This window comes from Peromyscus californicus, unplaced genomic scaffold (assembly GCF_007827085.1).
Source record: "Peromyscus californicus insignis strain IS unplaced genomic scaffold, ASM782708v3 Scaffold_3__1_contigs__length_106647218, whole genome shotgun sequence".
In the NCBI taxonomy this organism is placed as follows: domain Eukaryota; kingdom Metazoa; phylum Chordata; class Mammalia; order Rodentia; family Cricetidae; genus Peromyscus; species Peromyscus californicus.
This window is the reverse complement of record NW_026294551.1, coordinates 23140838-23153465: the sequence shown is the minus strand read 5'-3', so window position 1 is coordinate 23153465 and position 12628 is coordinate 23140838. Positions and strand designations below refer to the sequence as shown.

The 12628-nt window shown below is 43.6% G+C and overlaps 2 protein-coding genes across 2 annotated transcripts; both read right to left on the bottom strand.

The window, feature by feature from the left end:
- Positions 1-9454: 9454 nt before the first annotated feature.
- Positions 9455-9811, bottom strand: LOC128123422 (keratin-associated protein 9-3). Its single transcript, XM_052759797.1, has one exon. The coding sequence runs from the start codon at positions 9809-9811 to the stop codon at positions 9455-9457; it is 357 nt and encodes a 118-aa protein (XP_052615757.1).
- A 2117-nt stretch (positions 9812-11928) lies between these two features.
- LOC128123400 (keratin-associated protein 1-1-like) lies at positions 11929-12420 on the bottom strand. Its single transcript, XM_052759770.1, has one exon. It carries the CDS (start codon positions 12418-12420, stop codon positions 11929-11931), a length of 492 nt encoding a protein of 163 aa, XP_052615730.1.
- Positions 12421-12628: the final 208 nt, after the last annotated feature.

Here is a 12628-nt window from a genome sequence, read left to right as displayed (position 1 = left end):
TCTGGTCCCTTCTGCTCACTAACACAGTGAGTGTTGGGATAAGGTTTAAAAACATAAACCTCATGGTTTTCCAAGTGCTAGGTCAAAATTCTATTATTTTGTCTCCCTCGCCATCTGAGTGGAGAACCCTGGATCCCTTCTTATCTGAACTCTTTGCGGCCATCACTCCCAAGCACTGTCATTTCTAACTTTCCTCCAACTCCCGCATCTTCCCTGATGTCAACTTCTCTGGAGATGCTGAGTTGCTTCTTCATCCCACAGTGCTGCTAACACACAAGGGAGGTGAGTATGCTTAGAAACACACAGGCCTGATGTGAAGTCACACCGATTGTTTTGGATTAGCGTCTGTCACGCTTACAAACACAACTCTGCTTAACTCACAAATCCTCAGCTTCACCCAAAGCTTCCATGCTTCAGTAGATGTGGTGATTCACACGTTCTCTTTTCAAAATCCCCCCAAATCACTTTATGCCTTGGACTTCTAAAACGAACTTGCCTATGGATGTTTAAGGAGCACCATGGCATTCAGGCTTCTTCCATTCAAGTTATAGTCTGGGGCATGTCAGGAACCAACCGAGAAAATGTGGAGATTTCTGAACTACTGAGTACCATGGTGCAGGGCAATCTTTCTAGTTTCTAAACTAGATTCAATGTGGCCCAAATGTGGTTCTCTGGTGTTCCCTCTAAAGTACACAAACTAGTATATTTCCCACAATCCGCTATGATGAACAACCAAAGATAGTGAGAGAAAAGTCTGAACAAATCACTCACTATTATTATTAAAAAATTTAAAGGAGGCAAATGTAAGAGGGGTTAGTCAGGAGACATGAACTACGTGCACTATTTGTATTGAACTAATTTAATACAAATGATCTTCAAGTTGTTGGTTAGGTGGTTAAAAGGGCTTAAAGAAACCCCTAAGACATCATAAATTTAGTGCATGCAGAACACGTTCATTTTAAAGGAAAGAAGAAAAGAACGGAAGCGTACAAATTTAGAGAGGGCGTTACCCTGAAAAGTGAAACACCTCTTTGGAGAGGCGTGGCTGGCTAGCTGGTGTGATGGACTGAGAAGAGCATTGGAGGAGGTTCTGTGAGAACCGAGAACTGCAAACTGAGCTCAGGTGCTGCCAGGGCGAGGATCCGTGCCTGCTGGAGTGCGGCAGCATCCTAAGGTGATAATCCTGGCATGGGAGTAAGCAGAAAGCAGTGCAGAGAAGGGGCAGGGCCCCGTCTACGGACTGTGCCGTTTTCCTCTCTTGCCCCCTAGCGGTCAGGTCTAGCAGAGCCGCTGGCCGAGCAACATCAGATGGAGGATGGTGGAGCTGAAAAATGTGACTTAACACCAGGTACACAGATCAGTTTACTCTGAAATCTACATCTTCCAAGAGAGTCATCCTTAGGTATCTGGAATCTCCACACAACAACATCACTTACTTCTAGTTTCTCTCTAAATTACACCCATCCATCCATCCATCCATCCACTCACCCACCTATCATCCATCCATGCATCCATCCATCCATCCATCCATCTATCTATCATCTATCTACCCATAGTGTGTGTGTGTGTGTGTGTGTGTGTGTGTGTGTGTGTGTGTGTGTGTGTGTGTGTGTGTGTGTGTGTGTGTGTGGTGTATGCTCACTGTGTGGCTTCTGGGAATCAAACACAGGTTGCCTTTTGCCTGCTGAGCTATCACACTGGCACTCTGGCTTTTTTCTGAGACAGTTTCGCACTGTAGCCCAGGCTGTCTTGAAACTCTAAGCAGTTCCGACTTAGTTTCTAGAGGCCTGAGATGACAGGCCTGACTCAGTTGCTTACTTCATGGCCTCTTCCTGAGGTGGCTTTTGCTGTTGTTTTTTGCTGTCACTTGCTTTTTGTTGTTTTGTTTTTACATACGCCTGTCTGTGCACACGCACATATGTGGATACACGTGGAGACCAGAGGCCAATGTCAAGCATCTGCCTTCATCACTCTTCATCTTATTTCTGAGACAAAGTCTCTCACTGAACGTGGATCTCAGTCAGACCGGCTGGTCAAGAATCTCCAGGGACCGTCCTGTGTCGGCTTCCCTGTGGACATGTCACCCTCAGCTTTTTATGGGAGCATTGAGAACCAAACTCAGGACCTCATGCTTGTGCAGCAAGGATTTCCCTGAGGGAGCTATGTGCTCAAGCCTCTCTGAGCATTAAGGTTGGAGTTAGATGGTTGTTTCCTCTCCCTTCTTCATAAGTGTGTGAGTGTAAGCAAAATATTTACTCATCGGTAAAATCATGATAACAGACTGTTTCACAAGATCGAACTATTAAGTAAAGTTGCATCCATGAGAAATAAGCCTGTAGTACCACAAAGGGAGCTTAGCAGAGAAAGGCAAGCAAGGAGGGCAATATTCCAAGCATCTTCTAGATCCTCTAAACAACGATTCCTCCAGTGTATCACACCACAAGTGAGGCCGCAGCAATCTTCAGGAAGCCATAGTTTCAGCCACCCTTGATTCTGTAATTGGTGATGGGGATAGGGGTGATATTTATAATTCTTTTCTTCCAACACTCACTTCATTTCTTTATCTGGCTCTTGGTTGGTAGGGGTTCTTAACCTGGGGGTGATTCTAACCTTTATTCTTGAAGAGTGCATCTGCAGTTTTTTTTGCATCCACATTTTTGCTGTTAATTTTCCATTAGTTTTTTTTTTAACCAAGTTTCAATTTAATAACATGGCTTCCTCATCTAGTCCTTTCTTGCCACAATTGAGTGGCAGCAACTCAAATTTCATTTTCAGATTCAGGATCCAAGAAAAAAGCCAGCAGAGTGAGCCTTTCTGTCCCCGTGAGTTCAGTGACAGGAAAGACCAAAATAACGAGATGGCAGTACCAGCTCCTAAGCCGTTGTTCTGCCTCCTGGTGAAAGTGGTTTTTCCCTTAAGAACCAAGACCTCTAAACCAGCATAGCTCACAATTATGGGACAAGCAACAACAAAGAGTCTGCATTGAATAGCTGTGGAGTTACTCCTACTGTTTCAGAAGACATGATCTCAGCTGACACAGCTTAGAGGTTCAAACATATTATAAACCCTGTAAAGAATTATTCTATTTTGTTATCACAAGACGGTGCCACAACAGTCTTCAGGAGGCCATTAGCCTTCTTTGTTAGGCTAGCTGGTTTGAGGGAAGAATTTATAGGTGAAGACTAATTAGTTCCATAGGCATAGATCTATCACAAAAGTATTTTATTTATTATAAAAAATTAATTTTGACATGAGATGAATTATTTGATCAGGATCCATGTTGTGTGGTATAACATCACAGAGGAGAAAACGTTCTTTAAGCCTGGGCATGGTGAGGTAGACACGTCCATCTTCAGAATTCCTCTTGCAGGTAAGTCGGAGCTCTGATCCTATGATGGAAGGGACTGGATGCAGTAACTTTATCAGGAATTGTGTAGCTGGTCCACCTACGCCCGCAGGATGATGTCAAGTCAGGAGCTCACTGTCACAGGTGCTTGTGACAGGTTAGGGCTTCACTGGCAGAAGGCTCCAAGTTAAACAGTGGGGCGGGGAAACCTGGTTGTGGGGCCTGGTGTTCCACGGCTGTCACTGGCAACAGTGTATGGAGTGCATCAAGCAATCACTGGTACAGCTGAGGAACAGAGCTGCATGACACGTAGAGAGCATTCCATTCGTTCACCTGATTATTGAGAAACTTCCCTACTATGATCATAAACACTTTGGAGTTGGGCCTGGTGGTGCAGCCTTATGATCCCAGTGGGCAGTGAATAGTGGAATCTTAATCTTCATCTGGAACACACTGGTCTACTCTCTCCTTGGTTTGTGGATGTTTAATTGATATAATCAATCAGCTTTCCTGCTCTGTCACAATGCTCACAGGAGAAATCTTAATCATAGTGACTTTCCACACATTATGTCAGTCTGTTAGCTGGATGACATCATGCTGATTACTTCTGAAAAGCAGGAAGTAGAAAGTATTAGATGTCTTAGCAAAAAAGGCAAATCCTACAAAAACAAGAAAACCATTACCTCAGGGATGATTCTTAGAGTTGTCCAGAACATGCTGGGGTCTCTCCTCTAACACTGAATTAAAATTGCTATACCTTGAACTAACTTTAACTTGAAAAATGTGCAACTCTTTTTATTTATTTATTTACTTATTTATCTATTTATTTTTCATTTTGCATACTAACCACAGTTCTCCCTCCCATCTCTTCTCCCACTCCTCCCTCCACCTCCCCTTCCCCCGATCCACCCACACCCACTCCTCCCAAAGGGTAAGGCCTCCCATGGGGAGTCAACAAAGCCTGGTACATTCAGTTGAGGCAGTACCAAGCCCTTCCCCGCTGAACCAAGGCTAAGCTTGGCATCCCACCATAGGGAATGGGCTCCAAAAAGCCAGCTCATTGAAAAATGTGCAACTCTTTATGGGCTTTGGGATATTATGAAGTCAATGTCTATTATATTTGAGTGTGATAACTCTCAATATATTTAATGATAACTCAGAATGCTGTTAGTGATTGGGAGGACAAGAACAATGGAAGGCGTTACAGTAAACTCCCATGTGTATGTAATACAGGCTGTTACCTCCTTTGATCCCTGCAAACCAGCAGACCCAGCGACGTTGGAAATGTAGTGAAGAACACGATCACTCTATGTAGTCTCTGGCATGCAGCAGCAGAAGGGTTAAGAGCAGGCCCATGGGGTTTAGTGAAAATGCATGCCTTCTTCAGAAAATATTTACCTACTAATTAGCTTGTGATATGCTTGTGAGCAAAACCTTCTCGAAGGCAACAAACAGCTGCGCTTGTAATGCAATAGGTGATATCTGGCCACCAAGCTGTACGGTCAGGTGCTCCCTGGAGCGATGCGTTAAAATGGAAAAGTGGACCTGAGGTTTGAGAATATCCAAGTGGCACAAGTAAGTTCAATGAGCAATGGCCCGGACTTTTGATACCATGTTGTCTCCTCTCATTCAGGCTGTGTTTAGCCTCTTGATAATTCCTCATGAATAATTCTGTCTTGAAGGAATCGTGGTTTAAAGGTATTCCCAGATAACATACTGGTGCAACTGAGCATAGATACCTCCATCACCTGAAAGGACAAGCTGTGCTGTTCACAAACAACAGCTCATCAGAGGAGCCCTAAAGCAGAATGTTTTCTCCAGCCAAGAGCCGACAACCACTTAGGGAGATGCTACCAGAGAGGTTCAAAGTGTAAAATGGGACTTGGCCGGCCATTCCTGGTTTGGCACTGGAAGGGCTCTGAGAAAACGTGAGACGGAAATGAATCCAAACAACAAACAGGGAGCTGTGAAGAAGACCCAGGCTCTAGAGGAGACTCATTCGACCGACTTCACTTATGCAAACCACGCGATAAACTTCCATGTTCAATTTGATTTTGGACAATGTCAGCTCTGTGGTTACAGGAAATGAAAGGCATCTTGGAACTTCTGTTTTCCACCTGCCATGGATCTCTAATGATGACTTGGCCTGGGGTTTTTGATCTCAAGTTTGTCACTTTCCATCTGAGAGCACTGCAGAGCAGGGCCAGAAGACAGCCTCTTCCTCATCTGTTATAGTCCCCACCACCGTCAAAGAGTCAAGACCAGCAGCCAAATGGCTCCTGAGCCGTTAGATCAAAGTAATAATGATGGGATAATTCTCTTTCATCTCCTATTGACAATTTTAGCACCAAGTTCAAGTTTAGGAGTTCTACGAAAGCAGTCATCAAATCTCATTGTTGAAGGACTTTTTTCTGGGACCACTCTTGTTACCAACTTTTGTATTAGCGAGGATCCAGCAAGGAGGGGAAAAAGTGCCAGCGTCTCCCCCCACACAAAGAGAATTTAATATAAGCCATTATTAACTAGCTATAGGCAGTATTAGTGTAGCAATTCAAAAAGGAGACAGAAGAATAGTTTATCCCAGAAGTGGCACCTACAGGAAAGGAAGAGTCAGAGAGTAATAATATATATAAATTATGAGGAGGTGTCTTGAAAAGGTGACTCATTGTATGTCGTCTTGATGTTTTCTAGTGTCCTGAACTTGGAGGATGGCCCCAAAGGACTCAGAACTCTAAGGATGGGTGCTGGGTGGCTTGAACAAATCTGTCACGGAAGCAGTGATGTGGTTTGTACAGCACCACCACCGGCCTCCCCGAGCAGAGTGTGGAAGTAGGGGGTGGGGAGGGGAGCAGAGTTACAAGACCATAACCTATGCACCAGCATCTAGTAATTTCTTTGGAAGCCCATGATTTCTAAAGGAACCATTTTTTACTATTATTATTATTAGTAGTAGTAGTATGTGCATGGTGTGTGGGCATGCATGATATGATTGATGTACCCGTGTAAGTCAGAGGGCAGCTTTGTGGACTTGGTTCTCTACTTTCACCTTTACACGGCTCCTGGAGAGAGAGCTCAGGTTGGTGGGCAGAAAGTGCTTCACCAACTGAAGCATCTTGCTGGCCCTCCAGTCTTAGGAACTTTGGCATGCTGTCCATCTAGTTCTTTCATTCCCTTTTTGTGGATTTTGGAATCAGCTAGAGGTGGATTCAGATTTCCGCTTCTTTCTTAGGAGCTATGCATCAGAAAGCAAAACATTTTACCTCTTTTAAACTTACCCACATGTAAGCCAGGGTACACATATCTATTTCATAGGATTGATACACGGTTTACACAAAATAAATCTAGCATAGGTGTCAATGCTAAGTGTTAGCATGTAGGACAGTACACAGTACAAAACAGAAGTAAGCTGGTTTCCATCTTCCCCCTTCCTGTGCACCTTTCTCAGGATTCTCTCTCTATTCTGTTTCTTGTCCCTTATTTTTCCTCACTGTGTCTTCTCTCTGTTTTTTTCTCCTCTCTTTTCTTCTTTTCTTCATCTTGTAACTCTTTCCCCATCATTTAATTCCTAATTTGGTTCCTATCCCTTGGTTATTCTTCAGCCCTCCCATACCAATAACCCCCAATTAAAGAAATATTCCTACCTCTGCTTTGGAATTTGAAATGTGTGTCCTTGACTTGACTGTTGATGACCAGTAGATGCTGTGTGTAGGAATCTGCCATTCCTGAGAGTCGATTGCAGCCTCCTGTACCATATAGCAGGGATGTTCTAGGCTTCTGGGTTTGGAAATTCAGCAAGCATTGGCTTGATCAGTCACACTAGCTCTCCTCACTGGTAGGCACTGGTACAGACTCATCTATGTCTGGACCAGGGCTCTGCCATTTTCGCAGGAGTTTGTTCCAAGCATCAGGTGCATATTTCAAATAAGAAGGGTTAGCTGAGGTGATGAGGAAGGGAGTGTAGCACCTCACATGCTCCATTCATCTGAGAAGGAATGCGCTCTCAGAAACCTAACCTGCTGTTTATAGGCTTCATTAGACTGTCCTGCAGTTCTCTATTTCCATAGCTTCTTTTCTTTAAATCCGAAGCTTGTCTTCCAGTGACAGACTGCAGACATCTGCACGGCACAGAATGTAGGACACTTAGGTTAACTATTATTTGTTTCTGTGTCTTTGGCAGAATGACATGTAGTTGAACCATTTAGCATGTAGCCTTTTCAGACTGGTTTGTTTCATATTTTATAGTAAGCCAAAGAGTATTTCGTTGCATAGATGTCCCAGAGTTTATTCACCTACTAAAAGATATCTTGATCATTTAGAATCATCATCAGTGCAGGTTTTCAATGTAGATATAAGTTTTCATCTCATTTGGGTATATATACAGGAGCACAATTTACGGATTCTACGGTAACAGTATGTTCAGTTTTGTAATAAAGTACCAGACTACCAAAGGGCTGTAGCATTCTGCGTCCCCATCAGCAACAAGTGAGCTTTTCTGCCTCTGCACATCCTCATCAGCATTTGGTTGTGTTGTTGCTTTGGATTTAATTATTCTAATAGGTATATAGATTCTTCTTTTCCATCCTTTTCTTTTCACTGGGAAGGACCTTCGAAGCTCCACGTAAGGATTCTCTCCTTTGTAAAGCTCCTCTTGCTGTTGACATCATCACACAGACCTTACTAGTCCCATGGTGAAGCGATCACTTACATTTTCACATCATGTTGCTCATTCTATGTATTCTTTTCCATAAACAAATCCAAGGTATTATTTCCAATGTGGAGACCATTCAAAGACTCTTGGTCATTTCTGAGAGCTCTTGAGGCATTATTTTCTTTTGGTCCCTTTGTTCTGTCAGCTCCTGGGTGACTTTTTTCTTTTTCTAAATTGACCCACACAGGAAACCCAGCCACTTCAGTGCTTTTCACAGAAAGTCTCAAAGACTACATGAATTTCTTGACTTAGTGGGGAGGGATCACATAGCAAGATCCATGAGCTCCCAATGACATAATACTCTCTCTCTCTCTTTCTTTTTCTGTTTTATTTCTAGACAAAATTTTCTTTCAGTTTTATGTGTTATTATTTTATATTATTCTGGTAGGATTTTGGTGCTTCATGGCCTGTAGGGAAATAGCTTATTGTGAACAGGCCTCTCAAGATATATTGGCCACAAACATATTCACCTACTAAGGGTCCTTCTGCAAGTTGGGAAAAGATTATAATTTATCTCATTACATCGTAGCTATTCGACCATATGCTTTTTCTTTGTGGATATCCAGGTTGTCACAGATAACAGTTGGCTCTTTATCTTTCCATTTCTGTCATCCCTTCCAATTCATGCCTGAAAGTGGTCATTAATGCATTTTAATGGACTGAGTGATACATGATGCATGAATGACTTCAGTCTCTTAGAAGAAACAAAAGAATTAATTTAAGTACATTTTCTAAAATTATAAGTAGGTGAAATATTAGATAAACAAGTTGAAACACAAACCATGGTTTCTTTGCCCAGGATATAACCTTTATTAGGAAGCATCACAAGACACAATACTACAGATGTAATGGAAATAGCCAACAGGCAAGCTAATTATGATCCAAAAAATAAGGAAGGGATTCAATGTTCAAATGAGGAATGGTCCAGCTTATTTCTTAGAGGCTGGAAGTTGGGTAAAGAACTTCCATTTTCTTTGATGACATCTGAAGAATGTCTCTCAGCTGTAGTCTGGTGCCTTTGATGTTGAAAAGATTTAAGTAAACAGAAGATAAAAAAAATGGCCACCAAGCAGGGTGAGTAGAGTTCTGATCTGTTCTTAAGAACAGAGTCCCTAAGAGTTTGACAATTTTCGTTCCGTCAAGAGTTTCAGATACAGTGTATCCAGAACCATTTGGTGATCAGCATGAAGGCTCTTAGCATTTCTGGATCCACTGTAGAGGGTCAAGATATTGACTATAGAACAGACTCACATAGAGCTGTAATGTGCCTGTACTCTGTGGCCCCATAACAGACAATGAAGGAAAGGTTCAAGAACTTATTACTGGTCCAAGGTTGGTCAAGGAGATGCACAATTCAAGAATACCGTGTCCTGGGAAATTGAAAATCTGCAACCTGGCTCTTAGCAGGTGGGCTGGCAGCAGTAGCAGCAGCAGGCTGGACGGCAGCAGGACTGTCCACAGTAGGATGGGCGGCAGCAGGAGGCCTGGGCATGGTGCAGCTGGCAGCAGGTTGGGGGTATGCAGCTCACCACACAGCAGGGGGGCAGGCAGGTGCCTTCCACGCGGCAGTCTGGGCGGCACCATCTAACGCGGCAGCTCACGCCTCCATAGCCACCCTCCTGGCCACAGCCAATGCCACCCCCGATGCCATAGCCATAGCCAGCCTCGCAGCAGCTCGGCTGGCAGCAGCTGGAGCCACAGGTACCACCAGTAGAGCAAGTGGGAAAGCCACAGAAGCTAGTAGCACAACAGGCCATGGTGTTAGGAGTTGGTTGGGTGTTGAGTAGCTGGGATGAGTTTCTGAGTTTGGGTGCTGACCTGAACATGGGGCCCTTTATATAGTCAAAGGAGCTACTGCTTATAAAATTCTTAACATATTTTTCTTGTTTTTGTTTAAATTTGTTCCTCAGTGGTCCTCTGATTGGCTTCCATGGACATACTTGTGACGTATTATGGGAACGACTTTGTTTTATATGGTTGCTGTGACTCGTTCTATTGGCCACATACTCTTTAGGGGAGTGTTTGTGGTTTCCACGTTCAAAGAGCCTTCTCGCTTTAGGTTAAGGCAACGCCCTCATTCTGAAGAGTTGTCATTCCACTTGGCCATCTATGCAAAACTCTGAAGCAGAGGACAATTTGCTCCTTTCAAGTATTATTTTTCCCTCCTGAATACATAGACCAAATTCCACTGAATTCAGAACATTGGGGTATTTGATCACATGGAACAGAAGCATCCACCACATTGACTCCATTTGGGCATGGTATCAAATCATCTTCGTAGTTCTTATCATTTCAGCTGATTGGAGATGTATAAACATTATTTGTATTTCAGGTCAAGCCAAAGAGGTTTTTTTGTTTTTTTTTTTGTTTGTTTTTGACCAAACAACTTGGTTTTTCAGAAAGTATCTAGCCTGATTTTGGTAGAGTCTTATAAAATGTTTATTGAATCTGATTCAGTGGGTATTAACTGAGGGGGTGGAGTATAAGGTATGATTCACGGACGCCTGAACCACTCAAGAATGAGTAAATAGCACTTTCAAGTTGTAGCACCGCCTACAAAGGAGACTTATTTGCTGTGAAGACATTAGGGAATTTCAAGTTATTTTTGTCTTAATTTAGTGGTTGAACAAAAGCTTGGGGAAAATATCTAGGAGTTACGACACCTTGAAAAAATGTACAGCCGTTCAATTTTCTGGAATGTACCATCCTGTTTGTGATCCATCCTTGGTGCCAATTTAATGAGAGAGGTAAGTGCTGGGTACTTGTAAATAACCTGGAAAGAATTTTCTCATGTCTTCTTAGATTTATATATTTCATGTATCGTAGTCAACTGCTTACATAAGAGTTAACATTAGATGATAGAATCTATCTCTTTTTGTTCCAGGTTTGTGCTAACTTCTTAAGAAAGACTTTATTTAATTGACTTGTAAATTATAAATTGTGATGTTTCTGTTTGAGATTTCTACTGCGTCTGTATGATGTGGTGCTGGAACTTAGCAGTTACACCCCAAAGCTGTCTGCTTTTCTCTCACCTAGTACAGAGGTACCCCTCACACACTCGGCAAGTGCGGGCGAATGTTGAGAGTTGAAGCTTGTACAGCTGGGGACCAGTGGGAAGGATAGAGGCCAAGTTGGAGGCATTAAACCCAAGTTCTCTTGGAAATAGTATTGGTAGATATTTTCTAATCTATTTAGTAGATAATTCAGTTTCTTTATTTTGTGCATGGATGAAGAAAAAGATCTACTGTACTAAATGGGACAAGGTTAGAGCTGGTAGAAAAGTCCATCCAGGGTAATTCTATTTGTCTGGGTCTATTTTAATAAAACATTCACATATTTAAATAGCCATGAAGATTTTTTAATGCACAGAACATTTTTTATTAGCAGATGATTCAAACATAAGCTAATTTTCATACAACAATTTTGTTTAGACTATGTGTCTCTGCCTGAAGATTACTATTGTCTCTAGGTGAGCAGCTTAAAATTAGAAGATGAGCAGAAGTCTATTCACTGTGCACAAAAACACTTTATTTGAGAGCAACAGGGTCTATTCAAGTAGAAAGCATGGCTAAAGATGGGTGGGGACCAAGAACTAGGGAAGGAAGTCTACATGTCACTGGAATGAAGTACCGTCCCGTCCTGGTGCGCTCACTGTCTAAGCAAAGCAGAGTCCTTTGAACATGCTGCTTGAGGCATGTTTTCAGTGCACTAATTTCAGCATAGCTGTGGGGGTCCTGATGAATAGCTCCACTACTGACGAGCAGGTTAGCAACATGGAGATACTTAGCATCCACCACACAGAGCATTTCCTTAGTGAGACATGCAATTCCGCTGTGCTTTCCATCTTATTCTTAGCTACTCAGCAACCTGACTCTTAGCAGCTGGGCTCAGAGCAGCTGGGTGGGCAGCAGTAGCAGCAGCAGGCTGGGCGGCAGCAGGACTGTCCACAGTAGGAGGGGCGGCAGCAGGAGGCCTGGGCATGGTGCAGCTGGCAGCAGGTTGGGGGTGTGCTGCTCACCACGCAGCAGGGGGGCAGGCAGGTGCCCTCCACGCGGCAGTCTGGGCGGCACCATCTAACGCGGCAGCTCACGCCTCCACTGCCACCCTCCTGGCCACTGCCAGTTCCACAGCAGCTGGGCTGGCAGCAGCTGGTCTGGCAGCATGTGGGCTGGCAACAGCTGGTCTGGGGGCAGCTAGGTTGGCAGCAGCTGGATTGACAGCAGCTGGGCTGGCAACAGCTGGACTGGGAGCAGCTGGGCTGGCAGCAGCTGGACTGACAACAGCTGGGCTGGCAGCAGCTGGAGCCACAGGTGCCACCAGTGGAGCATGTGGGAAAGCCACAGAAGCTAGTAGCACAGCAGGCCATGGTGTCGGGAGTCAAGTTGGTTGTTCGGTGAAGAGAAGTTTCTGCGTTTGTGCTGCACCTTCCTTACCTGGCCTTTTATATATTCCCTAGAGCTGCATATCCATGTAACATTTAGCATCTTTCCTTGATGCTAGTTGCAGAGTCAGTCTTTGATTGGTCAGTATCTGAGTAATGGAGAAAATTATAAACAGTGTGTCCATCATTTGCT

Coding starts and splice junctions, on each gene's coding strand:
- LOC128123422 (XM_052759797.1), bottom strand. CDS start 9,811: ATGGCCTGTTGTGCTACTAGCTTCTGTGGCTTTCCCACTTGCTCTACT.
- LOC128123400 (XM_052759770.1), bottom strand. CDS start 12,420: ATGGCCTGCTGTGCTACTAGCTTCTGTGGCTTTCCCACATGCTCCACT.